The sequence below is a fragment of the Anomaloglossus baeobatrachus genome, chromosome 2, assembly GCF_048569485.1.
Source record: "Anomaloglossus baeobatrachus isolate aAnoBae1 chromosome 2, aAnoBae1.hap1, whole genome shotgun sequence".
NCBI classification, from domain to species: Eukaryota; Metazoa; Chordata; class Amphibia; order Anura; family Aromobatidae; genus Anomaloglossus; species Anomaloglossus baeobatrachus.
In genome coordinates, this window is record NC_134354.1 from 684805941 (window position 1) to 684833552 (window position 27612).

General features: G+C 48.3%; 1 protein-coding gene and 1 long non-coding RNA gene across 3 annotated transcripts in view; one reads left to right on the plus strand and one right to left on the minus strand.

Moving 5' to 3' along the window:
• Positions 1–9132, plus strand: part of CBX5 (chromobox 5) — a 51013-nt gene extending 41881 nt beyond the window's left edge. For both annotated transcript variants that reach the window (XM_075337186.1, XM_075337185.1), the window contains exons 4-6: positions 3348–3510; positions 5808–5905; positions 7784–9132. In XM_075337186.1, coding sequence (XP_075193301.1) covers positions 3348–3510; positions 5808–5905; positions 7784–7934 — 412 coding nt within the window. In that variant the 3' untranslated portion in view covers positions 7935–9132. The remainder of the gene's footprint in view (positions 1–3347; positions 3511–5807; positions 5906–7783) is intronic.
• LOC142292084 (uncharacterized) lies at positions 1–27612 on the minus strand. Its single transcript, XR_012750576.1, has 3 exons — positions 27238–27612; positions 6450–6585; positions 1–472 (listed from the first exon to the last, which is right to left on the minus strand). It is a non-coding gene; the product is annotated as an uncharacterized LOC142292084 (long non-coding RNA).

The window sequence follows — 27612 nt, forward strand, 5'->3', positions numbered from 1 at the left end:
TTTTATAAAACTTAAGGATTTTTAATACTTGGAATGAAATGCTTAGTAGATGGGTGATGTCTGTATTCACTAACTGCAGTTTCCTTCCTATTGATGCTTGGCCGAGCCTGTAAGGCAGCCATCTCCAGTTGCTGCTTGCAATTTTTTTGCCTTCAGTTTTGTTCGGGTGACAGAAAAGCGTGCTCCGTGCGATCGACTACAAATGACTGTCTCATTCAGTGAAGAATCCTCCATTTCTCTGCTTCGGCGCTCTTGGGTTGCCTTTTTGGTATTTTTTACATCATAGCCACTCTGTACAAGCTCTGTCCTTTTCATTTGCACAAACAATATATTCTTAGACTACATAGTGGGCAACAAGCACAACCAAATCATCAGTCTCTCACAGCCTTTGTAATGTTGGTCCTCTTCTCAGATGTCCAGTGATAACTTTCTGCTGGTGAGGGGTATCAATCAGGTGGATTCTGCTGAAGTCCTGGAAAATAGTAAAAGTTATAATGATGAAATAATGTATTACCACATACTTCTGAAGTAGATTTCTGCATTCCTGCACCTCAAGTTCTCAGATCACCTTTGTATTGGAAGCCCCACTTGGAGCCTGTATCAGAAATCTGACCAAAAATACCGGACCAATATTTTGTCCAGAAGGACTGACACCTTGGTAAAAACACAACAATCCCTACTATAATCATAGTGGTCCGTCTGCGCTCATTGGTGACCTAGGTCAGTGCAGCACAGGGAATATGGAACTGCTCAAGTTCAGAGTCAAATAGTTCTTTAACAAGCCAGGATAACAATACATTAAGGAGGAATGAGTATTAAGCTGTGTGTTAGGGGTGCTTCACACACAGCGAGCTCGCTGCCGAGATCGCTGCTGAGTCACGCTTTTTGTGACGCAGCAGTGACCTCATTAGCGATCTCGCTGTGTGTGACAATGAGCAGCGATCTGGCCCCTGCTGCGAGATCGCTGCTCGTTACACACAGCCCTGGTTCGTTTTCTTCAAAGCCGCTCTCCTTCTGTGACACACAGATCGCTGTGTGTGACAGCAAGAGAGCGACAAATGAAGCGAGCAGGGAGCAGGAGCCGGCGTCTGACAGCTGAGGTAAGCTGTATCCAAGATAAACATCGGGTAACCAAGGTGGTTACCCGATATTTACCTTAGTTACCAGCCTCTGCAGCTCTCACGCTGCCAGTGCCGGCTCCGGCTCTCTGCACATGTAGCTGCTGTACACATCGGGTTAATTAACCCGATGTGTACAGCAGCTAGGAGAGCAAGGAGCCAGCGCTAAGCAGTGTGCGCGGCTCCCTGCTCTCTGCACATGTAGCTGCATTACACATCGGGTTAATTAACCCGATGTGTACTGTAGCTAGGAGAGCAAGGAGCCAGCGCTCAGTGTGCGCGGCTCCCTGCTCCCTGCTCACACTGGTAACTAATGTAAACATCGGGTAACCATACCCGATGTTTACCTTAGTTACCAGTCTCCGCAGCTTCCAGACGGCGGCTCCGTGCAAGCGCAGCGTCGCTTGCACGTCGCTGCTGGCTGGGGGCTGTTCACTGGTCGCTGGTGAGATCTGCCTGTTTGACAGCTCACCAGCGACCATGTAGCGATGCAGCAGCGATCCTGACCAGGTCAGATCGCTGGTCGGATCGCTGCTGCATCGCTAAGTGTGAAGGTACCCTTAGATCATTACTCCGTAAGATAAGAAGATTCTCTTCCTTCCTAGTGTGAGTGTTCTTGTACTGGTCATATTGAAACTGTCCGCACACTGTCTGCTCTACAACAGCCTGCATTTTATCACCATGCGGGTAAAAGAGCCTCTTAGGCCTAAGCCACACGGCATGAAAATCAGACCAAGTGGAATGCGATAAAACATCGCATTCCACTCGGACCAATATTAGACTGTCAGCACACGAGTGATTATTTTCTCAGTCCTAATCGGACCAAGAAAACAATCGCAGCATGCTATGATTGTAATGCGAGACTTTCTCCCGCACCCATTCAAGTCTATAGGGCGAGAGAAAGATCTCACTTCACTCGCAATACACCGGTGTTCCCGCGAGTGCAGGGCGAGAATGGCAAGAGCCGGCAACGGAGGAGAGAGGGAAGCCCTCCCGTCCCTCCTCCGTGCCGGCCGGCCCGATCCCTCGCACCTGAGGTCCGATCACATGATCGGACCTCAGTCGCAGTGACACTCGCATGACAATCTGCTCCCACTGTGCTGCTAGCGTGATCCGAGTGTCATGCGAGGATCGCATTAGTCCCCGTGTGGCCCCGGCCTTAGCGTGATTGTGTGCTGGCAGTACAATTCTAATGTGGCTACTTATGTAGGTTTTGCTTCTATTCTCTCTTCTGCTATATTGGTGTATTCTCCAATGTGGCGACTGACTCTTAAACTCTTTTCCATGCATAGTGATTTATCAGTTTACTTATGCCAATGCACCCCAGCCCAGCTAGCATACATTAGGTGCATGAAAATCTACTGCACTCGACTTATTTTTGTGACTTAGACAAAAGTGAGATGTTAATATTTTAGTGATGAGCGAATAGTAATTCTTCGTGTTTGAATTATTCGTAATGAATCCCAAAGTACTATTCCGGTATTCGTCACGAATAGCAAACCTAATGGAAGTCAATGGGAACCCGAGCATATTTCTTGTCGTGATGAATACTGGAATAGTACTCTGTATTCGGTAAGCATTATCCGAACGCGAATAGTTACTATTCGCCAATCACTAACATATGCTATGCTCTTCATAAGCTGTGATATCTCACCTTTTTATTTTTGTTACCTTCCAATTTGGTTCAAATATAAAGATATGTATTTGATAAAACTGCAGACTAGAAGAAAAGGTGGAAATGTTTTCCAATAATACACTTTTGCCCATGGGTCCTGTCAGGCATCAAAGCTCAACCTTATTCATTTATATGGAGATGAGCTGCAACACTAAGCAAATTATGTTTCTAGGATAGATGCATTGTCTATAGCAATGTTTTGGGGTTTTGTTTGGGGTTTTTTTCCCCCCCTTTAATTTGTCATACTAAACTTTCTGTTCCAATATATGACAATGAATCACTAGAAAGTGCAGCTTGTCATCTGAGACGGTGTGGACATGAACATTGGCCACTAATGAGCGACAACTTATTTTACATGGAAAACTAGAGTTGTAAATGCTTAAAAGGTGCATACTTGAGTTAGTAAATTTATTTAAAATAAGTGAAATAACTTGTTGGCAATACTGAAAGTCAGGAGCCCCCTCTGTCATGATGTGATAGGACTTTTCTTTCCACTCATAACCCCTCTATCTGGAGATTCCATCTGAGACGTTGTCCACCTCTCTCCACTCCAGGGAACATAACACATGGGAGCCGGATAGGAACCTGGACTGCCCAGAGCTGATCTCTGAATTCATGAAAAAGTACAAGAAGGGTAAAGATGAACCCAAATCTAAGACAGAAGCCACCAAAAGAAAAGCTGGAAGTGATGACATTCGAGCCAAAAGGAGAAGAGAGGTAAAGCCATAAGTTAAGATTAACCCTGCACGTGTGCAGATATGTGCCCTGATGTGACACCCCTTTTTTTTTTTGAAGGGAATCTGTCTGGTGTGAGACTGACACTCTGATTCCAGTGCTGGGTTAAGGCCCCTTTACACACTGCAACATTGCTAGCGATATCGCTGTAACGTCACTGGTTTTGTGTTCTACTAGCGACCTCTCTAAAGTCTCTAAACAGTCGCTGTTGAGCTGTCAAACAGGCAGATCTGGCCAACGACGCAGCAGCGATACGGACCTGCAGAACGACCTTGTTGGTCATTGGGGACGTGTCACACAGCAGCTATTGGACGACTCACACCTATGTTAGAGGCGTGGTGTTTGGCGCTGAAGCCACCTAGGTGTCCTTTTTACACGCCCCCCTCATCTCTGATTGGTGGTCGCTAGTGCGTTCTTATTGGCGACTTATGATTGCACATGTCATATAATAAAAATGGAAACGCAAAAAAAAAATTAAAAAAATCAGAAAGTGATTGCTACAAAATCAGAATGTGATCGCTGAAAAAATCAGAATTTGATACACCCAAATGATGCTTATTGTAATATATATATATATATATATATATATATATAATATTATAGGCTTTATAGTATTGCAGACTGGAGAACTTTCTAATGATCCGCAAACCAGCACGCTCAGGAACAAGGTAACGCTTTGAAACAGAGGACGGAAGCGCTAAGTTGCCTTCTTTTCAGTGAAAGCCGCCCAATCAGAGCGCAACAGCAACCCGCCTACGGGCTGGGTTCTAAGTCGCTAACGATGTCGTTGTAACGGTGTCAAACATACCGATGCATGCTGCACAGCGGGAAACAAAGGACCAAAAAATGTCTCTGAACGATTTGTAGCAATCAGTGACCTCACAGCGGGGGCCAGGTCGCTGATGCGTGTCACACACTGCAATGTCGCTGGGGAGGTCGCTATTGCGTCACAATACCGGTGACGTTATAGCGATATCGCAGTGTGTAAAGGGGCCTTTACGTTCTGATCCCTGGTTACTTGCTCCACTATCAGCTGAGCTGAGGAGCCTTCTCTATTGTGTTAAGAGAAGAGTCCTTGTATGAGGAGCTATAGTCTCTATCCACCTCCTTCTCATCATCCGTTTTCTCCCTATGAACAATTTAGTGGGGAAAGTCGTCAATCAATGGTAGGAGGGACCTGGAGATCAGGAACATGTGAGCTCCAGTGCTGGAGCTGAACTGGGATTTTATTGGAAGTATTACAGCTCTGAAATTAGTGTCTGTGGCACCAATTCATGCTGATAAACTTGAGGATGGATACTTTGGTTTCTTGCAGCTAAATTGATTAGTAAATGGGCATGTGATTTTGTAGAACAGCAGGGGGTGACACTGTTGTATTGTGGAGACATGACCAATGGATTTCACCTTGGCAGCAGCTGCATGCCGTGGTGGTCTCTGGCCTCATCGCAGTTTCGTCATATAGTGACAGGCTCACTAGATTGTATTGCACAGTTCTTTAGTTGCAGCTCCATTGTGATTAATCATTGTGTTCAATTACTTTCATCCTATTTCTTCCTTAAAGAAGCACTCCCCTATTTTTTTCTATTTTTTTTTTTGTGTGTAGTGTCAGTGTGTTACTATACTCCCCAATAGCCGTCTTCGATAGCACTGTTCTGCTCCTCTTTTGATTCACATAACTGTGAGCAGAGCGCAGTGCGACCCGGAGAGTCTGCATCACCGGCACGTGAATCAAGAGAAGCAGAGTGGCCAGAGAAAACTGCAATCTGTGAGTATGTGCACACTGACACTACACTACACTGATTTATGGAGTAAAAAAAATGAGTGCTTCTTTAATCTACTTATTATATGGGTTTAGGCTGTTTTCACACTTCCAATATTCACTATAGGAGTATGGACCATGTTGAATGGAGTGGTCATAGGTCTCCTGACCCCAAGTCAATAGCCTCACCAACTAGACTCATCTGGCTTCTCACAATTCTATGGAAAGAGGTTGAATGTCTCTAGTCACCTGACTACAAGTATGCAGATCTCATACTTTGGGTCACGTGACCGCCTGCTTACATCAACAATACCAGAGAATTAATTGTGCGCACCTCATACTGTGACCATTCAGTATTGGCTGCAGACCTGACCCAAGCCTGGACAATGTGGAACTGGCATTAAAGTGAAGGAAGTATGGTTGTATGTTGTATCTGGGAGCTGCAGTGTATTAATACTGTTTACTGCAATGCTGATGTGCAGTTTTTTTTCAATTTGTTCTGCTCTATAATCTGCTCCAGAGTAATGACATCGCACGAGGATTCGAAAGGGGCCTGGAGCCCGAAAAGATAATCGGGGCTACAGATTCCTGTGGTGAGCTCATGTTCCTAATGAAATGGTGAGTATAAGTGTAGGCTGACATCCAGCCATCTCTCTGATTTCATTTGCATGAAAAGTGGCTTCTACATCAACTTATTGTCTTGAGTTTTTATTTTTATAAGGCCATACTGTGGTTTAGAGGTGTGCACTGGGCTGTAGAACACGTGCCCCTGAAAACCACATGGGGTGAATGGGTTTTATTGAAATGCCCTTCACACCTGTATCACAGACGACAAATGAGGGCTGATGAGCTGTACACTTGCTGTATGAATCTCTTCGTTAATAATCTACATACATAATTGCCAGTTGTGTCTGTAACCCTATTCCAGCACTGCGGCACTGTCAGCTGCGCAGGCGCAGTTCGAACTGTACGAAATGCGCGTGCGCAATTAGCGGTGATGTTACCGCTCTTCCCATACACGCAATGCATGTATACACTGAACACACACACACACACACACACACACACACACACACACACACACACACACACACCTACACACACACACACACACACACCCCTACACACACACACACCCCTACACACCTACCTGGATACTCACCTGTCCCAGCGATACGGTCCCCGGCACTGAAGTCCCCAGCGCTGCTCCTGCTTCCAGCTCTTCAGTGCAGTAAATATTCAGTGAGTTTAATTAGCGGCGGTCAGGAGCGGGAGGCAGCAGAGCCGATGAAACCGCTCTGGAGAGGTAAAGATAGAAAATGTTCTTATTTAGAAGACCCGTGTTTTCTCCAGGGGGAGGGGGGTAAGCATATATATACACACACACGGACGACATGTACACACAGCACAGCTCAAGAAACACAACACCAGATACCAATATACAGCACACAACAAGGAGGAGACCGTGCACAGGCGTGAAAGACGTCAAAGCAACACATACAATACACAAATGCGGAGGGATGACATGCAACAGATACAGTGGATCCTTGGTTAACGAGAACAATCCGTTCTGGGAGTGTGCTTGTGAACCAAGTTACTCGTTCAGCAAAGCAAGATTTCCCATAGGAAATCATTGCAATACAAACAGATCGTTCCACAACTTGTTAAATGTCCCATCCTGGTTCCCTATTGTGCCATTCATACACACGTACAAACACGCAGAAATACATACATATTATGCTCACCTTACCTTCCGTTCCATCTCAGGTCTCCTAGAATTTGCAGTTCGCTGGTACAAGATGTGTATCGGGTAACCATCGCGACGAGGGAGGATCTTTCGCTGCCAGAGCGCTGACGTCAAAGGCAGGAGCCGCTTGCCTCTGATTGGCCAGCGAGCTGCCTTTGAGTAGCGGCTGACAGCGGAAGTTCCTCCATCACGATGGTTACCCGATACACAGCCTGTAGCGGCGAACTACAAGAACCATGAGGCCGGCGATGGAACGGAAGGTAAAGTGAGCATAATATGTGTACCTTCCGTTCCATCGCTGGCCTCATGGTTCTTGTAGCTCGCCAGTACAGGCTGTGTATTGGGTAACCATCGCGACCCGATACACATCCTGTACCAGCGAACTACAAGAACCATGAGGCCAGCGATGGAACGGAAGGTGAGGTGAGCATAGTGTGTGTGTGTGTGTGTGTGTGTGTGTGTGTGTGTGTGTGTGTGTGTGTGTGTACTGCATGAGCGGGTTAGAGCGCGGTGGATGTACGGAACCGAAAGTGTGTGCAGTGAGTATTTGCTCGTTAAGCAAGATTCCTCTGTATATTGGAAGGCACAAACAGTGTGACACATGTCCACTGCTCCTGTCACACCACTTAGCATAGACAGATGTTCATTTCACCGCACTCCCGATGCGATAGCATGGCGCCTATTTCTAGTAAGTAATATAGACTAGTGACTATCTTGACTACAAGCCTTCTACCTGTTTTGTATTGCAGGAAAGATTCTGATGAAGCAGATCTTGTTCTAGCGAAAGAAGCCAATGTGAAGTGTCCACAAATAGTTATTGCATTTTACGAGGAGAGATTGACTTGGCACGCTTACCCCGAAGACACAGAAAGCAAAGAAAAAGAAGCTGTGAAAAGCTAAAATGCCCTTTTTATGCGTATATGTGTGTGTGTAATATACCTCCCCTCATGTAAACGCATACACACATTCTCCCCACACTCCTCATCCACCCTGGTCCAAGTGTTATCAAGAGGGAGAGGGAATCTTGCCTTTCATAGATTATTTTTTGATGTACACTTAACCCCTTTACTCTGAAACACTCCAAGTGGCATTTGCACAAAATCTGCCTGCCATACGTTACAAGAAGGGGCAGCCATTGCATATGTACCACCGATTGAGGAAAGCACTGTAGACATTGCTTGCTGAGTGCTGCTAAACGTCTTTCAACATTTAGTTATTGTGAGGAAGATCCACAGTGGTGGGGAAGGGGTTATGTCAGTAAATTGTTAGTGTCTAGTAAGTCCCGCCAGGACAATAGTGAAGGGACCTCCCTCTATTAACAGTGACCAAGCATATACTGTACTAGGGGATGTTGCTGCTTTCTCCCGTTCTTGGACACTTGTGCTTTGAGGGAGCAGAATGTTTTAATGGTTATATTTTAATTTTTTTTTTTCGATTTTTATTTTATTTTTTACATTTTATCTGTATGTACCTTGATTGGGGTCTCTCTGCGTATTACTTGTTTTTGTATCTGAAGATATTTGCTAAAAACAACAAGGAACTTCTCTCGGGAGTATTTATATGTTCACATCCAAAGTGTCAATGACAAAACAAGCACTTTGTAAGAGACACTGTGTGTGTGGGTCCCACCACCTGCACTTTATAGGCCTCATCAGTCATTTGTACGGGGTGTTATGAGACTGTGTGGCTTTTGTATGTATTGTTTTATTCCATGTGCCATAACTAGTAATAGAGCGTCACGTGTGAGACCGAAATCATGCCATACAGTATTGATCCCAAGTACGATGCTGACGTGAAGCTTGGTAGCGTTTTATATATAAATATATATATACTCTTTCCATCTGTAATACATTGAAACCACTTTGTGGGTTTTGATACAAATTTTCTTAAAGGGGGAAAATACAAATGACACATTTCAGTTATGTCAGTGACAAAATGAACTTATGTATAGTACAGTAAAAGAAACGTTTTCTTTTCATATCTGCTCGATGGTTTTTTATGCAGAAGAGATCTCAAATATGTAAGTGGTTGTATTTCAGTTTCTGTGGTTGTAATGCAAAACTAAGTTTCTTTTAAAGTAAGATCATTTTCTATAGTACGTGTTCTTCTTTTTTTTTTATATAAAATTCATGGTGGGGGACTGCATGCTGCAACAATGAAGCCGTCATATTTGCTATATATCTAAAAAAAAATAAAAAAATATGGGTATGTGATCATAGGAGAAACTACAATTAAATGGGTATTATTGCCTATATGCTGGATAGGTGAGACCTCTGGAGTACTAGCCTTATATATGTGATCCGTATTTTGTTTAGTGTTGAGCGAGTAGTTGACTATTTGTACTCGCTATGCGGTTAGCGAGTATTGTCCGCTACTTGCATATTCGTTACGAGTAGTGGGCACAATGTAAGTCAATGGGAAATACTCGCTAAGTAGCGAGTAACCCGAAAGCCGTACTATTCGCTACTCACACGAAAAGTACGACTTTCGGGTTACTCACTACTTAGCGAGTATTTCCCATTGATTTACATTGCACTCGCTACTCGTAAAGACTGTGAGTAGCGGACAGTACTCACTAACTACTCACTCAACACTAATTATGTCCTCTGTCCTTTCCTGGCACAAGATTAGACTGAGGAGGATGTGAATCATACAGCAGGTGACCTGCCCTGCCGCTGTATTGTCTGACCCCGACATGCATGGGTCTAGGCAGAGCAGTGCCTTCTATGGGTATCTGCACAGCCATAGATGTGAATGGCTCACCAGGCCGCACCAGTCAACATTTTCTCACCATCTGGGAGACAAACACGTTCTGGTGAATGGTGCATCCCTCATGAATATAATACTACTATCCTGATGAACAGCCACTCACTGATCCACTAGTAGGGCAGGCTGCACTACACATCAGTGGACAGGCACCTTATCAGCCTTATATGTGTGCATCCTCTAAGGCTGTTTGTACATGTTGCATTTTTACTGCACTTTTTTTTTTTTTTATTCTTGCAGAGTTTCACAAATCTGTAAGGATATCCTTATTCCAGCAAAGCCTATGAGAATCCTGAATTGTTGTGTACACGTTCAGGAATTTCTTCCTTGCAGATTTTGTTGCAGAAAAAATTTTACAGCATGTCAATTCTTTCTGCATTTTCACCATTTGAAAGCCATTAAAAAGGTGCAGTATAAATGCATGTTTTTGCTACAGTGTTTTTTGTGCCAGAACATGCAGATTGTCCGTCTGCAACGTGTGCACATAGTCTACTGTACAACCACCACCCCATAGATCAGACCTGGGCAGAGGGCGGCCCGTCTTAGCTCAGAGTTGGAGGCGTGGCCTGATCTATGCCTCAGCCCTGCTCTCACAGCCGGGAGCTCTGTATGCCACAGTGCAGTGATAAGCGACTGCCACATCCCCGCACTCTACCGGCCACGCCCCCTCTTGCTGCCAGTCACGCCCCCTCGATGCTGGCTTCACTCTCTGGATGCTTTCTATGGTATCTATGCTGCTGGCCACGCCCCTTTTGCTGTCGTCCACGCCCCCTATCAATGCTGTACACACACTCCTCGGATGCGTTCCTTGTACCCTCTGGTTGCTCTCTTGATGCTGGCCACGCCCCCTCTGCCTGCCCCTTCTACCCTGGATCCTTATTTCTCACATGTAACCGGCTCATCTCCACAGCGGCTGCTTCAAAAACGTCTGTTGTGCAACTGAGGTAATGTGAGCCAGTAGCAGCAGTGAGAGTGCAGTGTGCCTGCAGGAGGGGAGAGTCCAGCACTTGTCTTCTCAGGTCCTCCTGTGCCTGCAATAGAAGAAGCAGACACACAGGGGACTCAGAGAAAGCAGCTAGAGGAGCCCTCAGGCTCTGCTGCTGCAGTGCTGCCAGCTTGGACCCTAAGCATCTTCCAATCCTGCGAGCCTGTGCACTCAGCACACCCAGGGCCAGTATATATGCGCCACAGGCCCCTAGGGCCAGTATGTATGCGCCATAGGCCACCAGGGTCAGTATGTATGCGCCACAGGCCACCACGGTCAGTATGTATGCTCCACAGGCCACTGCTGTCTGTATGTATGCTCCACAGACCCCAGTAATGTCTATGTCCCCAGTAATGTCTATGCCACTTACTAACCCCAGTAATGTGTATGCCCCCCACTCACCCCAGTAATGTGTATACCACTTACTGACCTCCATATTTTCATTGAATCTTTGTAATGTTTAAATTACTGTTTGTTTATGAAGGGATAGTATATATACTATATACAGTATTGGGTAGAACTGAGTTAATTATATTAGTCCGGCCTTCTAAAACCATCCCAATTTCTCATGCGGCCCCATGGGAAAAATAATTGCCCACCCCTGCCATAGATCATATAGGTGTGTTACTGGTTGTTGACCACTAAATTTTTTTTTTTTTTCCTTCCCTGGCACCTTTGTCTTTTATCACGAGGGCCGGCTGCATCCTAGTACGTCTATGCAGTCTACTACGTCTGGGTGTCCGCCTCCAATAGGCTTATACTCCCGAAAATGGTGCATGACCGAGCACACCATGACTCCGTCTGCACCATTATAGTCAAAGGCCCTGTCGGTGCATATGTCTGAAACCTGTTTTGCGGGGTATTCGGACAGAAGCCTTGATGGGACCACTGAATGGAGATCGGAACGCAGTGTGAAAGCGGCCTTGGTCTTACTTGATTTAGGAAAGCATGGCTGCTGTGTTGTTTTTGGATTCGATGTTCTTTTCATGGAATTGCTTTTCATTTTAGTGTAGGAACATGAAAGACGAATAGGGACTCTTAACAAAGGTTGTGATCTTATGTATTTTGTCCAGAATTTTAACTAATGCCTCATACATGGTTTTTCATCTTTGTAGGATGCAATCGGGCTCTTTAATGTTGGGGGGTTAAGTAACCTGTCCCTGTGGGGGACATATTGACATAGTGCTGTGCCGTCCGTTTGAACACATACTATGGGTATCACTGGTTGTAAGCCAGAATGATGCACTACTGTGTGTATATATGTATAATATATATATATATATATATATATATATATAAATAATTTACTGTTACCGTGTACAGGCCTTATTCATGGATGGTGGTGAGTACGGTATGTGAGTGCGGTTTATCAGTTCCTTGCACTTGTGCTGCCTCAGCCCTTCCTTATGGAGGCTTGCTGCCTCCTGCTGTGCATTAGTATTGTGACCTGGCATTGGTAAGCATGACTGCTTTTATTTATTTGGAAAACTAGTTTATTTTACTCTGCATCCACTGTTGAGCTGACCTGTAATGGGATGAAGAAAAAAATCACTAATCTCTTGACACAATCCCACTACGGAAAGACTGCACTGATTAAGGGATTAAACCATACAATTTAGAGGACCAACCACCAGGAGTTTCCTGTATAAACTAAAGCCAGTGCTATACTGGCACTATCATGCTGATTCTATATATACTTTTAGTTGTGATGTCAGATGCCTATATTTCACAAAATATACAAGAAAGTTTGTGAAATTTACTGTTATTTGATGATAGCAGCTACAGAATATCTAATATGAAGAAAAAACAAAAAGCCAGCACCAAATGTGCACTTCAGCACTAAACATTCCAAACTGTACTTATTATAAAAATTTTGAGATTTTTGGCAAAAAATTGCAATTTCTTGAGCTGCCTCGCCACGTCACGGCAAATCTCATTTGAAGCAGTCCTACACTAAAATATTTGTATAAAATGTGCCATACGGCCTCACATATGAATAGTAGAACTGCTCTTAGCAGCACTCACCTGGTCTATTTCAATCCCGGCCCATGACTGAGTCATGGCTGTGGGCGGGACAGGTCCAAGCAAATGCTGCATGAAGTAAATAGCCTGTGGACAAAGCCTGATGACTTGGGTTGGTTGGGTTTTGCTGGTCATTCCTGCCTCTTTCTGCTGCCTGGCCTTCCTCCCAATGTCTGTTATTTATGTTAATTATAGTATATCTCAGCTTTAGTAAATCTCTTCACTAAGATGGCGTCGGAGTTGGCGCCTGCACATAGCGCTTATCTCCGGCGCCCTCTTTATGAAGATAATGTGACATCTTATTGTTTTGTGGCCCATGCACACTCTCATCCTCTGCTCTTGTTGTGACCATGGGAATGCATGTGCCACCCTTGCATAGGCCACAAAACAATAGGATGATATCACGCTGCAGTGACCCACAGGGGAGGTGCCCGATGTTGCAGAAGGGCCAGCTGGGATATGTAGTTCCCCTAGCAGCAGATGGTACTGTCACGGAAGCTGAAGTGCGTCGCTGGACCCCTAAATGCCTCCCTCGTGTCCACAACAATTGTCAATAGTGGGAGGTGGCACTTATGGAGATGGTATAGGACCCCCCAGGGGGTGCTCCTATCGAGGTAGTGTCTCGGTGCATGTGTTGGCGCGCCCGTGATGTTTGTCCAGTTACGAGCAGCCAGACACAAAGGTGAACTGCATTACCACTTTCCTGAAGGAAACCGGGTACAGTCTCTCTTAATGGCAAAGAGGCAGCAGTTCACTGTATAGGGTATTTTGCCTATGAAAGAAGGCATCTTCTCATGAAACAAGCAAGCTTGGGCTAGGGCGGCTGGAGTACAGTTCTCCTCACTTGCTATAGGAGGTAATATAATCCACTAGTGATGTGTCGGTTGCGAACGATCCAACACAAAGATCCGGCTCTCTGCTGTGACTGACAGGAGCCAGATACCCAGTGAGAGCCACTAAATTCTCTTAACGGCTCTCACTGGGTGTAAAATTTGGGTGTTTGGTCGTCGAAATCGCACCCATTCGGCAAATTAATTGGCCCGTTGTGAGTGGGCGGTGTTTCGGCGGCATTAACCCAAGCTTAAATATGTGTTCACCTATGTGTGCTCTCCCTGATCTGCTGCCCGGCCCCTCCCCCTCGTGATCGGCTGCGCGTCCTCTCTCCTCCGTTATGCGCTGCCTGCCGCTCCCCCTCGTGATCGGCTGGCGCCCCCTCCCCCCCACCTCTCACCCCCGTGATCGGCTACCCGCCCCCTCACCTGTCACCCCCGTGATGTGTGCTCCCTCCCCTGTCACCCCCGTGATGTGTGCTCCCTCCCCTGTCACCCCCGTGATGTGTGCTCCCTCCCCTGTCACCCCCGTGATGTGTGCTCCCTCCCCTGTCACCCCCGTGATGTGTGCTCCCTCCCCTGTCACCCCCGTGATGTGTGCTCCCTCCCCTGTCACCCCCGTGATGCGTGCTCCCTCCCCTGTCACCCCCGTGATGCGTGCTCCCTCCCCTGTCACCCCCGTGATGTGTGCTCCCTCCCCTGTCACCCCCGTGATCTGCTGTCCGCTCTCCCGCCACCTCACCCTGTGATCTGTGCTCCCTCACCTCTCACCCCCGTGATCTGTGCTCCCTTACCTCTCACCCCCGTGATCTGTGCTCCCTCACCTCTCACCCCCGTGATCTGTGCTCCCTCACCTCTCACCCCCGTGATCTGTGCTCCCTCACCTCTCACCCCCGTGATCTGTGCTCCCTCACCTCTCACCCCCGTGATCTGTGCTCCCTCACCTCTCACCCCCGTGATCTGTGCTCCCTCACCTCTCACCCCCGTGATCTGTGCTCCCTCACCTCTCACACCCTGTGATCTGTGCTCCCTCACCTCTCACACCCTGTGATCTGTGCTCCCTCACCTCTCACCCCCCCGTGATCTGTGCTTTGCTCACCTGTCTCCCCCGTGATCTGCGCTGCGCTCCCTCTCCTACCTCTCATCCTCCCCGATCTGCCTCCTTCATCTCCTGTGATCCTGCTGCCTAGATCCATCCTGTAAGGTAACTATCCCCAATCTCACCTCCCACTCCCCTTGTTGCTCTAGTTTTTGCTTTTTTTTTTTTGTGCACCCCAAATAAAAAAACAAAACAACAATTAGGTACCTGATCAGCAATCGTCCTGCAGTCGTTCGCTACTTTGGACAAAACTTTTTTCCATCCCACCAAGTCCCCCCCCCCCCCTTTTTTTTCAGACCATTCGTGCATGCGCCCTGTTTTTTTTTTTTTTTCTATGCCATGGGGGGTATAGTTTCCAAAATGGGGTCACATGTGGGGGAGCTCCACTGTTTCGGCACCTCAGAGGGTCTCCAAACACAACATGGAATACTCTAATTATCCCAGACAATTTTGTGTTTGAAAAGTCAAATGACGCTCCTTGCATTCTGAGCCCTGCTGTGCGCCCAAGCATTTGATTTCCACCACATATGAGGTATCTGTACTCAGGAGAAATTGCACCATACATTTTTATGGTTTAATTTTTCCTGATACCCTTGTGAAAAAAAAAGCTACCTGGTTGAAGTAACAATTTTGTGGTAAACTTTTTTTTTTTTTTTTATTTTCACGGCTCAACTCTATTAACTTTTGTGAAGCCCCCCAGAGGATCAAAGTGCTCAGTAAACATCTAGATAAATTCCATGAGGGGTCTACTTTCCAAAATGGGGTCACATGTGGGGGAGCTCCACTGTTTCGGCACCTCAGGGGCTCTCGATTCCAGCTAATTTTCTGTTCAAAAAGTCAAATGACGCTCCGTCCCTTCTGAGTCCTGCCGTGCGCCCAAACAGTGGTTTTTCGCCACATATGAGGTATCTGCGTGCTCAGAAGAAATTGCCCAACACTTTTTTGGGGGTTCATTTAATCCTGCTACCCTTGTGAAATGCAATATTTGAGGCTAAATTAACATTTTTGTTGCAAAAAGTAAAATGTTCATTTTTTCCTTCCACATTGCTGTAGTTACTGTGAAGCACCAGAAGGGTTAATAACCTTCTTGAATGTGGCTTTGAGTAGCCTGAGGGCTGCCGTTTTTGGAATGGTGTCACTTTTGGGTGTTTTGTGTCATGTAGACCTTTCAAAATCGCTTCAAATGTGATGTGGTCCCTAAAAAAAATTGGCTTTGTAAATTTTGTTGTAAAAATGAGAAATTGCTCATAAACTTTGAACCTCTATAACTTCCTTAATTTTTTCCCAAAATTGTTCTGAGGTAAAGTAGACACTGGAAATGTTATTTATTAATTATTTTGTGTCATATGTCTCGTTGGTTTTAGAGCATAAAAATTCAAAGTTTGAAAATTACAAAATTTTCTAAATTTTTGCGAAATATCTGGTTTTTTTCCACAAAGAAACGCAAAAAATATCGGCCTAAATTTACCACTACCATGAAGCCCAATATGTCATGAAAAAACAATCTCAGAATCACCGGGATCCGCTGAAGCGTTCCAGAGTTATAACCTCATAAAGTGACACTGGCCAAAATTGCAAAAAAATGGCCTGGTCTTTAGGGTCAAAATAGGCTTGGGGCTGAAGGGGTTAATAAGGAGCCATGCAAGAGCTGGGTCTTTTTGGTGAGTAGAGCCATGGGAACCGGATCACCAAAAAGAGCCGGACTGCCCATCACTATAATCCACAGTCCATGTAATGCTTCGCTGATAGGGGATCTTCACAGTTTGGCTCCCCGTGGCGACACTAGTGGTATAAAGCTACTCACGGGTTTGGCGCCACTGTTCCCTATTGCAGGGGGTAGAGCAGACAGTTTGTGGCATACAAGTCACGTTACACTGGTTCTGGCTGGAAGCACACAAGAAACCAGTGTGCAGGAGAGCGGGTTCAGCCTTATCTCTCCTGCCTGTATAAAGCTTCACTCGTATGTGGAGGTGATTATATGAAGGAAAGGATGTCCCCTCAGCATGGACTGGGATAGAGATTCTGGAAGCCTCTTCTCTGTCTCCTGACTAGACCTGTTTGATCCAGTTTACTGGACGTGTCCGCACTGAGGTGGGAGACTCCTCTCCGCTGTTGCCATGGCAGCTTATTGTGAGGAGAATAAACACCTAACTTTCATACAGTAATCCACAGAAGAAAAAGTAGAGCCACTCCATTGTCCATAAAAAGGATTTATTGGTTCAAAAAAGTGTGCAGAAAAAAGGCAGTGACAGAACTGGGTGCGAGCTCCCCCAGGACTACGGACGTTTCGACAAACGGGAGGCATACACATTGCTGGAGGCCATTCACATACTGGGGCCTAGTGGGCATACACATAATGGGGGACGCCAGGACCTGGGGCTCATACACATACTGAGCGACAATGGGACTTAGGGGGCACACACATTACTGGGGCCGCTGAGAGGCACACACATTACTGGGGCCGCTGAGAGGCACACACATTACTGGGGCCACTGAGAGGCACACACATTACTGGGGCCGCTGAGAGGCACACACATTACTGGGGCCGCTGAGAAGCACACACATTACTGAGGCCGCTGAGAGACACACACATTACTGGGGCCGCTGAGAGGCACACACATTACTGGGGCCGCTGAGAGGCACACACATTACTGGGGCCGCTGAGAGGCACACACATTACTGGGGCCGCTGAGAAGCACACACATTACTGAGGCCGCTGAGAGACACACACATTACTGAGGCCGCTGAGAGACACACACATTACTGAGGCCGCTGAGAGACACACACATTACTGAGGCCGCTGAGAGGCACACACACATTACTGGGGCCGCTGAGAGGCACACACATTACTGAGGCCGCTGAGAGACACACACATTACTGAGGCCGCTGAGAAGCACACACATTACTGGGGCCGCTGAGAAGCACACACATTACTGGGGCCGCTGAGAGGCACACACATTACTGAGGCCGCTGAGAGACACACACATTACTGGGGCCGCTGAGAGGCACACACATTACTGAGGCCGCTGAGAGGCACACATTACTGGGGCCGCTGAGAGGCACACACATTACTGGGGCCGCTGAGAGGCACACACATTACTGGGGCCGCTGAGAGGCACACACATTACTGGGGCCGCTGAGAGGCACACATTACTGGGGCCGCTGAGAGGCACACATTACTGGGGCCGCTGAGAGGCACACACATTACTGAGGCCGCTGAGAGGCACACATTACTGGGGCCGCTGAGAAGCACACACATTACTGAGGTCAGTGGGGGCATACACATACTGAGGCTACTGGGTGGTATACACATTACTCGGGCTGCTGAGAGGCATACACATACTGGGGCCAGTGAGGGGCATACACATTACTAAGGCCAGTGGGAGGCATACATATTATTATGATATGCGATGCTGGGGCCCATAAAAATACTGGGGCCTGGGGGAATACACATACTGGGGATGCTGGAATCGGGAGTCATACTCATACTTGGGGACTATGGGCCCTGGGGGCATACACATTACGGAGGCTGGTGTGGGGCATACTCATTACAGGGGCTGCTGAGGGTCATACACATTACTGGGGCGCCTGGGGGCTCATACACATTACTGGGGCCTCTGATGGCCATACACGTTACTGGAGTCAGTGGCGGCCATACACATTACTGGGTTTGCTGAGGGGCATACACATTACCGAAGGATGCTGGGGGCCACACACATACTGGGTTTTTGGGGCATACACATACTGGGTAGCTAGGAGCTGGAGGCCATACACATACTGGGGTCGCTTGGGGCATACACATTGCTGGGGATGTTGGGGGGCCAGACACATACTTGGGGTCAAATACATACTGGAGGACGCTGGGACCTGAAGAACGTACACATAATGAGGGATGCTGGGGGTTGCTGGACATACACATACTGGGGGACACTGTGGCCTAGCAGGCATACAGATACTGGGGGACAGTGGGGCCTGGGAGGGTACAGATACTGGGGGGGCATATACATACTGGAAAATGCAGGCAGCACTGGAGGATGCTGGGGGCTGGCAGACACTCCTCTTCATTTGTGGGACAGAAGCGCATTGCACAATAGCTCCGCTCACTGCTGAGCCCCAGCCTGCAATGCCTGTGCACACAGCATTCAACAGTGAACACTGCCTGCATGGGCTCAGCAGGTTTAAAGGGCTGACAGCCAGAAAAGTGTGGCTGCCTGCCAGAGCACTCTGCATTCCCGATAAATCTGCCTGGGTTGCTCAGGAAAGATGGTGACCGACCTGCTCCTGCCGACCATGAGTTGGTTCCCCAGTTGTCTAGGGCCCTGGCACTTGGCCAGGTGTGCCGGATGCTGACACTGGCCCTGCCCCCTAGTTCTCCGTATAATATAATGCACAGCAAAAAGTGCTCCATGAAGAATAATGCACACTCCATAGTCCTCCATGTAGAGTAATGCACAACCAATAGTTCTCCATATGTTATAATGCACCCCATCATCCTCCATATAGTATAATGGACCTGCAATAGCCCTCCAAACAGAATACTACACATGCTATAGTCCTTCTTATAAAATAATGCAAACCACATAGTCCTCAATATAGTATAATGCACAACCCATAGTCTTCCACATAAAGTATTGCACACCCCATAGTCCTCCATGTAGAATAATGCACATCCCATAGTTCTCCATATATTATAAAGCACCCCCATAGTCCTCTATATAGTTTAATGGGCCCCCATAGTCCTCTATATAGAAAAATGCACACCCATAGTCCTCAATATAATAAAATGCACGTCCCATAGTCCTCCATATAAAATAATGCGCACCCCACATAGTCCTCCATATAATATAAAACACACCTGATAGTTCTCCATATAAAATAATGCCTTCTCCACATAGTCCTCCACATAAAATAATGCACACCTCATAGTCAGCCATTTAGTATAATGCACACCCCATAGTTCTCCATATATTATTTTTATTTTGCACCCCATAGTCCTTTATATAGTATAATGGGCCCGCCATAGCCCTCCATATAGAATACTGCACATCCTATAGTCTTCCATATAAAATAACGCAAACCACATAGTCCTCAATATAGTATAATTCACACCCCATAGTTCTCCATGTAAAGTAATGCACACCCCATAGTCCTCCATGTAAAATAATGCACATCCCATAGTACTCCATATAACTTAATGTATCCCATAGTCCTCCATATATTATATAGCACCCCCACAGTCCTCTATATAGTTTAATGGGCCCGCATAGTCCTCTATATAGAATAATGCGCACCACATAGTCCTCCATATAATAAAATGCACGCCCCATAGTCCTCCATATAAAATAATACGCACCCCACATAGTCCTCAATATAATATAATACACACCTGATTGTCCTCCATATAAAATAATGCGTAATCCACATAGTTCTCCATATAAAATAATGCACACCTCATAGTCCTCTATGTAGAATTATGCACACCTCATAGTCAGCCATATAGTATAATGCACACCCCATAGTCCTCCATGTAGAACTATGCACACCCCATAGCAGGGCTGACTCCAGGTTTTTGTGGACCCCGGGTGAAAGCGTCTCAGTGGGCCCCATGCACACGCAGACATGCACATAACATACTGCAAATCCCATAGCCATCCATGTAGAATTATGCACACCCTATAGTCAGCCAATAGTATAATGCACCTTCCATAGTTCTCCATATAGTGTAATGCACCCCCCTAAATCCTCCATATAGTATAATACACACCCCATAATCCTCCATATAAAATGGTGCACACCCCATAGTCCTCCATGAAAAATAATGCACACCCCATAGTCCTCCATGTATTACAGGACCCTAGGACAGGAAAGAGCTTCAAGCTGACCTGTTAACACCTGCACAGCAAACGGAACCATCAAGGACCTTGCTGACCCTAAAGAATCCGAAGACTCAGTAGCAAACAGAGAACCCGGGGACAGGACCAGAGACTTTAACCCCACAGGGTTCATGCTACCGTCATGCGGACAGAAGTGGACAAACCACAGAACGGGGACTCCCAGTGTTCTATACCACGGGGACCCACTTACCAGAGACAGGTTCAGGGGAGGAAGGTACCAGAGAATTAGACTGGCACTGGGATGAAGAGGACCTGGAGGTGAAACCAGCCGGCCTCGGGCAACCAGTTAACATCTCAAGAAAGTAATCAGTTGCACTGATTACCTGTGTGGACTACCTTCTTCCGACGCCCACTGCACCATACACCCACTGGGGCAAAACCCTAATTGCGGAGGGACTACCAAACTAGCTACCAATACCACCAGCCCCAGTGGAGACATTCTGCAGCGGCGGCTCCCTACGCTTAGCTGCAACACTGCAAGTGGCGTCATGTATAAACGTTATTTAACAATCCCCTGTAAGTATCCCCATTACAAAAAGGGCCCAGGGCATGGAACCGGGTAATGGCCCCCACCGTGACATTCCCAAGAGAGTCACTGCCTGGAACCGAGTACACCATATCCCTGGGTGCGACAATACACACCCCATAGTCCACCAGGTAAAACTCCAGAATCTCACCAGACATTATTGCACACTAAGAGCAGTATTGAAAAAGAAAATATTATTTAGCTAACTGCTGCACTCTGTAAGGCTGAAATCCCTGCCTACATGCCTCTTATACACTATGCCTACTCCAGAAACTCACCCTACACTAATTACAGAATAAGTATGGTGCCCCTGAGTGTCAGGTGACACAGGGTACTACATCTAACCCCGGATTCCTGGAAGACCAGTGCCGGTAACTACCACAACACACACACGTTCCACGCCCTTTTCCCCAGACTGGGTAAGAGGCTAGAGACGGAACTGATGGATGGCCACCTATTGTTTGAGACTCATCCAATCCACTAGTCAGAAACCTGGGAGGAGGAGGGGCTAGTCAGTGGAGTAATGGGAGACGGACATTTTGTCAGACAGTAAGTCGGAAAACTTCAAGTCAGTAAGATGTTCAGTCAGAAGTCAGTAGACAGACGGAAAGTGTAAAATGACTGAGCAAAAGGAGAACGGAGAACGGTTGCCAGAGTACGGCGTGAGTAGTCACTGGACCGAGCACTGGCGGGGTACAGAGCCCTAGTTCAGGAAGATGCTTCAGGCTCACCTGATAACAATCTGCCTGGTGAGGGGACCATCAAGAACCTCACCAACGTTAGTGTCCGGGTTACAGCAGCAGAGAGGGAACCTGGGAACGGGGACAGAGGTCCGACCCAAGAGAGGTTGAAGCTGCCTGATATACGGGCCAAGATGGAGACAACAGGAGGGGACCCCCCAAAACGCTCAAGGCTACGGGGACCCACCAACTATAGACGGGTGCATGGAAGTAAAGCTCACCAGGTCACTACACTGGCACTGGGACCAAAGGAATACCGGATTGGTAGAGATCAGCACCAGCCGGGTTGCAGCAACTCCAAACCAGTGAGTACAGCACACGTTAAACCGCAATCCCTTTGTTGTCTGAATTCTTCCTACACCCCTACAGCAATATACTACAATCACCATCATCCTCCCCTGGGGCCTAGCTCTACTTGCGGAGAGCCATTACATCTAAGCTGCCTAATACCACCAGCCCCAGCAGTGAGAGACTTTGCAGCGGCGGCTTTCCTCATATAGCCGCATACCGCAAGTGGCATCACGAAAAACACTTTATTTATATTTGTCTATTGTGTGACGCCCTGGACAATTTGGGTCGTCACAGGGTTCTGCACAATCTGCCCTTCCCGTGCAAGAATCAAACCCCCATGGTTCTGGGAACCTAACCTGCAGTACTGCCTCCACCAGCATTCACAAATCCTAGATACACATTGCACTACACCTATCAGGCACACCAGTGGGCTGCTTAAGCAGGAATAGGGCCGCCCACCTAGGGTTCAGGCAGGGAGGTGAGAGGTGTCAAGTCAGTTGATTGGTAGCCCTCGAGCTGTGAGGAGCTCTGAGGAAGCTGGGAGTTGTAGCTTCCAGGGGAGAAGCAGACTAGGTTGCAGACGGTGGTCTGGAGCTAGAGGAGCTGGACCCCCGGTTGCAGGGGATTGAGGCTAGGTGCCTGGAACCCGTCAAGGAGGACGGTCAGCAGCCTGGTCCTTTCACCAGTCCAGAACCAAAGGCACGACGGGGTACACGGACCCTATGTCGGGGAGAAGCTACAGGCGACCCGGCAATTAACCTGCAGAGGACAGGGCCTTTATGGACTGTTCCCACCAAGCTGAAAGATCGGAGGCACTAGCGCAACGAGGGGGATAGGGTTTTCCAAACAAGCGGCCCACTGAAATCCCAAGCGTGCGCTCCTGAGAGCAGGCTCCTTCACTTAGTCACAGTGGGGAGCGGGGCCTGGAAAGATCCAGACCACCAGGCAGTGCTGCAGGGGACGGGACCCGGACGAGCTCCCCTCAGGAGACAGCAGCAGTCAGAGACTTGGTTTATCTTGGTGTCAGCGTCTGCTTCATTCCTGAGTGAGTACGTACCCGATTGACCCCCGCACTGCACTCCCCTCATCACCATCCAGAGTCCCGGGCCTACCCCTACCCATGGAAGGTAACGTCATCTTTCTGCCCCACTCCATCACCCCGGGTACTCCCAATGGCAGCGGTGGCACTCCTAATTACCGTACACCACGGGTGGCGTCACAAACTATATCTCTCCCCTGTAAATAACCCCCTTTTACATTTGAGTGTGGCCCCTAGCCTCCGGGTCCGGAGACCCTCGAGCCACGAGTAATCACCACCCCCGGATCCGAGCGGTTCAACCGCTGCAGGGGCGGCACACTTGTACAAAACTCCCTTTTTAAGCGACCCCCAGAGTTACGGCACCGGGCAACGGCCACCCGTAATACATCCCAGTGAATACAAGGCCCGGGACCGAGTACCCCAAAGCCCTGGGGTGCGACATAAGAATGGTATTATTATAGCATAGAATAGATTTAAATTAGCCCTGAAAAGGACTGTTTGTTTTCTGTTGCACCAGCTGGCACTGGCACGCTATACATCCCTTCTACAGTAGAATCTCTCCTTAGTCCCTACAATATTTTCAGGTAGAGTGTGGTAAACATGGCGTCTCTGGGTCTTATATAGACCTGTTGATGCTCTACGGTGACCAATCACAGTAATGCCAGCAGTCAACATGGCTTTGGCATTGCCATGACTGGCAAGTAACCCCTGCATGTTTATAGGCTGATAAAAAGTCGGGAAATGTGGGGCAGAGACTCGAGCACCAGAATACTTGATCCAGTGTCGAGCAGTGCTGATCACACGCTCGCACATCACTGCTTTTAACTAGTGCAAACAGTCAGTAATTAAAGGAGAAAAATCTACAGCAAACACTGATGTGTTGGCAGAAAAAACGAAGTACCAGCTTTATGCTTTTGGATGCATTTTTCCTATTAGTGAGGGTGAAATCTGCAGCAAAAATGCTGAAATAATAAACATGTTGCAAAATTGAATGTGCTGCAGATCTGCAAGAAAAAAATAACATGCAGGAGACTTCAGTACTCAGTTTGCTGGGACTAGGTAATCCTTCAGGTTTGGTGAAGCGTCTGCGCAGAAAAAAACGTAACAAAACTGCAATGTGTGTGTGACGCCCTGACAAAATCAGGTTGTCACAGGAGACTGCATCCATATTCCAGATGCAGGACTCTCTCCTCCTTGTCCTACCAACACAACCCCACACACAGGTACAAACACCAGCCACAAAGCCTAGTCACCCACCCAGGACAAGAGGGACACACCAGTGGGCGGGGCCAGGCAGATGGTAACGCCCACCTAGGGGTTCTGAGGTATTAGGGGAGGGAACAAGACAGTTGAGTGCTGACAGTGGAAGTGAGAGGAGTGAAGTGGTAGTCGGAGGTTGTAGCTCCCAGACTACCAGACTACCTGAGCTGACTAGGTGGCAGATGCCGGTGCCGACAGTGGGAATCCGGTCCGGAGGCCGTGCACAGCAGGGGTACCTGGACCCCAGGGCGAGGACAGCTTCAAGCACCTTTCCGATTAACCAGCATGGGACAAGATTCCACGTTTTGTCCCACGAGTAGCCCAGATAGAGCGAGACAGAAGCCCAACGCTGGGGATAGGGAGTCTGCAAGTGCCTGCAAAAATCATTCAGCAACAGTGAGTACACCGGTATCATCCGGTCCAGCCTGCAGACTGTGCCCCATCATTCCACTCCACCTACACCTGGGCCCTGGGACAACACCTCCCCTACCCGTGGAGGGGATACCATCCTGCTGCCCTGCTCCATCAGCCCCGGGCGTCCCATACCAAGGCAGCGGTGATGTCACCAACACTCACCGCAACCCACGGGTGGTGTCACTGACAAACTCTCCCCTGTAAATAACCCCTTTATTAAGTTGTGGGCGACGGGCTGCTGCACGAGCCCCGGGTCCGGCTGCCACTCGAGCCACAACTACGATGCCGGATCCGAGCATCTCGAGTAGCCCCCCTTTGCCGTGGTCTGCGCCCCCGCCCGCAATATGTGCACAGACCCTGGGATGGAAAAACAAATTGCGGAAATTTGGAAATATAAAATCATTTTTGCTTGTGTAGATATTTTCCAAGACCCATAACATTTTCATTTTTCTGCTGATGGAGTTATGTTAGGGCTTGTTTTTTGTGTGGCGAGTGGACATTCTTATTAATATCATTTTTGGGTAAATATGACATTTTGATCGCTTCTTATTGCCTTGTTTTTGCAATCTTGCAGCAATTGGTGTTTCGAGTTTTTTTATTCATTCATTTTATATTTTGATTGCACTTTTACGGACACAGTGACACCAAATATGTTTATTTTTTTTTATAAATAAGGCAAAAAGAGGTTGATTAAAATTTTATTTCTCTTTATTTTGAAACTGATTACTACATTGCTTTTACTATATAAATCATCTGTTAAAATCATGGCCTCCTGTGAATGCTAGGGTTCAGCAGACCCCCAGCTGCTATAGCAACCAATCAGCCCCCTGAGATCATGCCCTGGAGGGGCAAATGGGTGTGTATGTGACGCCCTGGACTAGCCAGGTAGTCACATACATACCAACATACACAACCCCACCCTAGGCAGTTACAACAGTCAACCAAAAACCATTGTTGCCTCCCTCCAGGGCCTGATGTCCACACCAGGTGGGGCGGAGCCAGGCGGTTGGCCCCACCCACCGAGGAGTTCACAGGCCTGGAGGCGGGAAAAGTGTCAGTTCAGTCTTGGAGGCGAAAGTGAGAGGAGTAAACACTTGAGGTGTCTGGGTAGGAGCCCAGGCACTGACAGCAAGGTTGGCAGACGGTGGTGGCCGTCTGCAGGAGTTGGTGGAACTCCGCAGAGCCGTAAGGACCGGGGTCGGGCGTCGGCCCGCCGGTCCCGGACCGGGGAACGGAGTGAAGCTAAGCACACAGGCAGGGCTATCGGGCCCTGACCAGGTTTGGAGCCGCCGTCAATAGTCAAATCCGAATGTGACAGGAACCCCAGGGGTTTCCTAACAACCAAGTCCCGATTGAAGGCAACCGTCCACCCAGAGAGGATATACAGCCACCGCCACAGGCTAGAGATCCAAGGGCCAGCGCCTGCGGGCAAAACGGGCTTCTACGGCACCTATACGCCGGGGAGCAGACTACCGGTGGGCAACCACAGGAGTCAGAACATTTCTAAAAGGTGCAGGGAAAGACAGCCACCATCAGCCATCCGGGGAGAGCACAGCAACAACACTGCAGCCGGCTGCGGGACCCATCCATCCGGCCGTTTTGGTTTACCAACGACTCTGTCAGTGATTGTCTGAGTGAGTACACCAGTGCCGTCCGGCACTGCGCCGCGCAGTCCCTGCACCCCAGCCATCCGGCCTCCCCGTTACACCACTGGGCCCCGGGATCACCAACCCCCTACCCATGGAGGGGACAACATCCTAGCTGCACCCTACCATCTCTCCCGGGATCCCCGTTACCAGCAGCGGTGGTGCCATCATCACCATGTCCCGTGGGTGGCGTCACGAACAATCTCCCTAACCAAACCATCCCTTTTCACTCACGGGTGAGGAGCGCTGCTCGAGTTCCCGGGTCCGGTCCATCGCTTGAGCCACCGAGCAGCAGCAGCAGAAGTGAAACGCCCGCGCCGGGGCTTGCAGGGCTCGCACGGTCACCGGGCCGGTGGTATTCGGGGTCAGGCTGTGAGTGTCCCGACCCGGCTTCCGTGACCCCCGGCGGGTTTCAATAAAAGGAAAGTCCGACCGTCAGTCCGGTGTTACAGGGGGGATGGAAGGAGGGTAACGGGGTTCCTGGGGAGCTTGCCATCGCTCTCCCCCAGGAAACGGTACGGGACGGGGGATGCTTGCAGCGCCACCTGTGGTCTGCGGCCAGGTGTTCAGCCGCCGCTGCACAGTCTCTCTCTGGGGCAGGTGTTATGGGGAGGTGGCCCCGGGAGGTTTATGAGACCCAGGGCAACAGTCCTCAGGGACATCGGGGGCACAGGGCGGCGGCAATACTCACAGCAGTCACGGAGTGCGGTTCCAGTTGTTCTTTATTTAAAGTCCGTTCCACATCGCACCCGGGTGCTGGTCCTCGCCGCCTGTAGCCTTTGGTCGGTCCCGGGCAGGTAGGAGGAAGGGGCCAGTGAGTGATCTTGGAATCCCTCTCTCTTTCGGTGCGATAATGCTATCCCCGTGGCATAGAGCATCTTGGGGACCCACCGCCATTCTGTCTGTCTCTCTTCCAGTAGCGGACAACACACAAACCGCCACCGGGTACAGCTTTCTCCAGGGATCCCCAGTCCTCAGCTCCATTCCCTTCCTTTAGGTGTTATCATCCCTGGTCTCGTAGCATCTCCTCAGCAGGGAGCTGTCCTGTGTAAGTCTGCACTCCCCT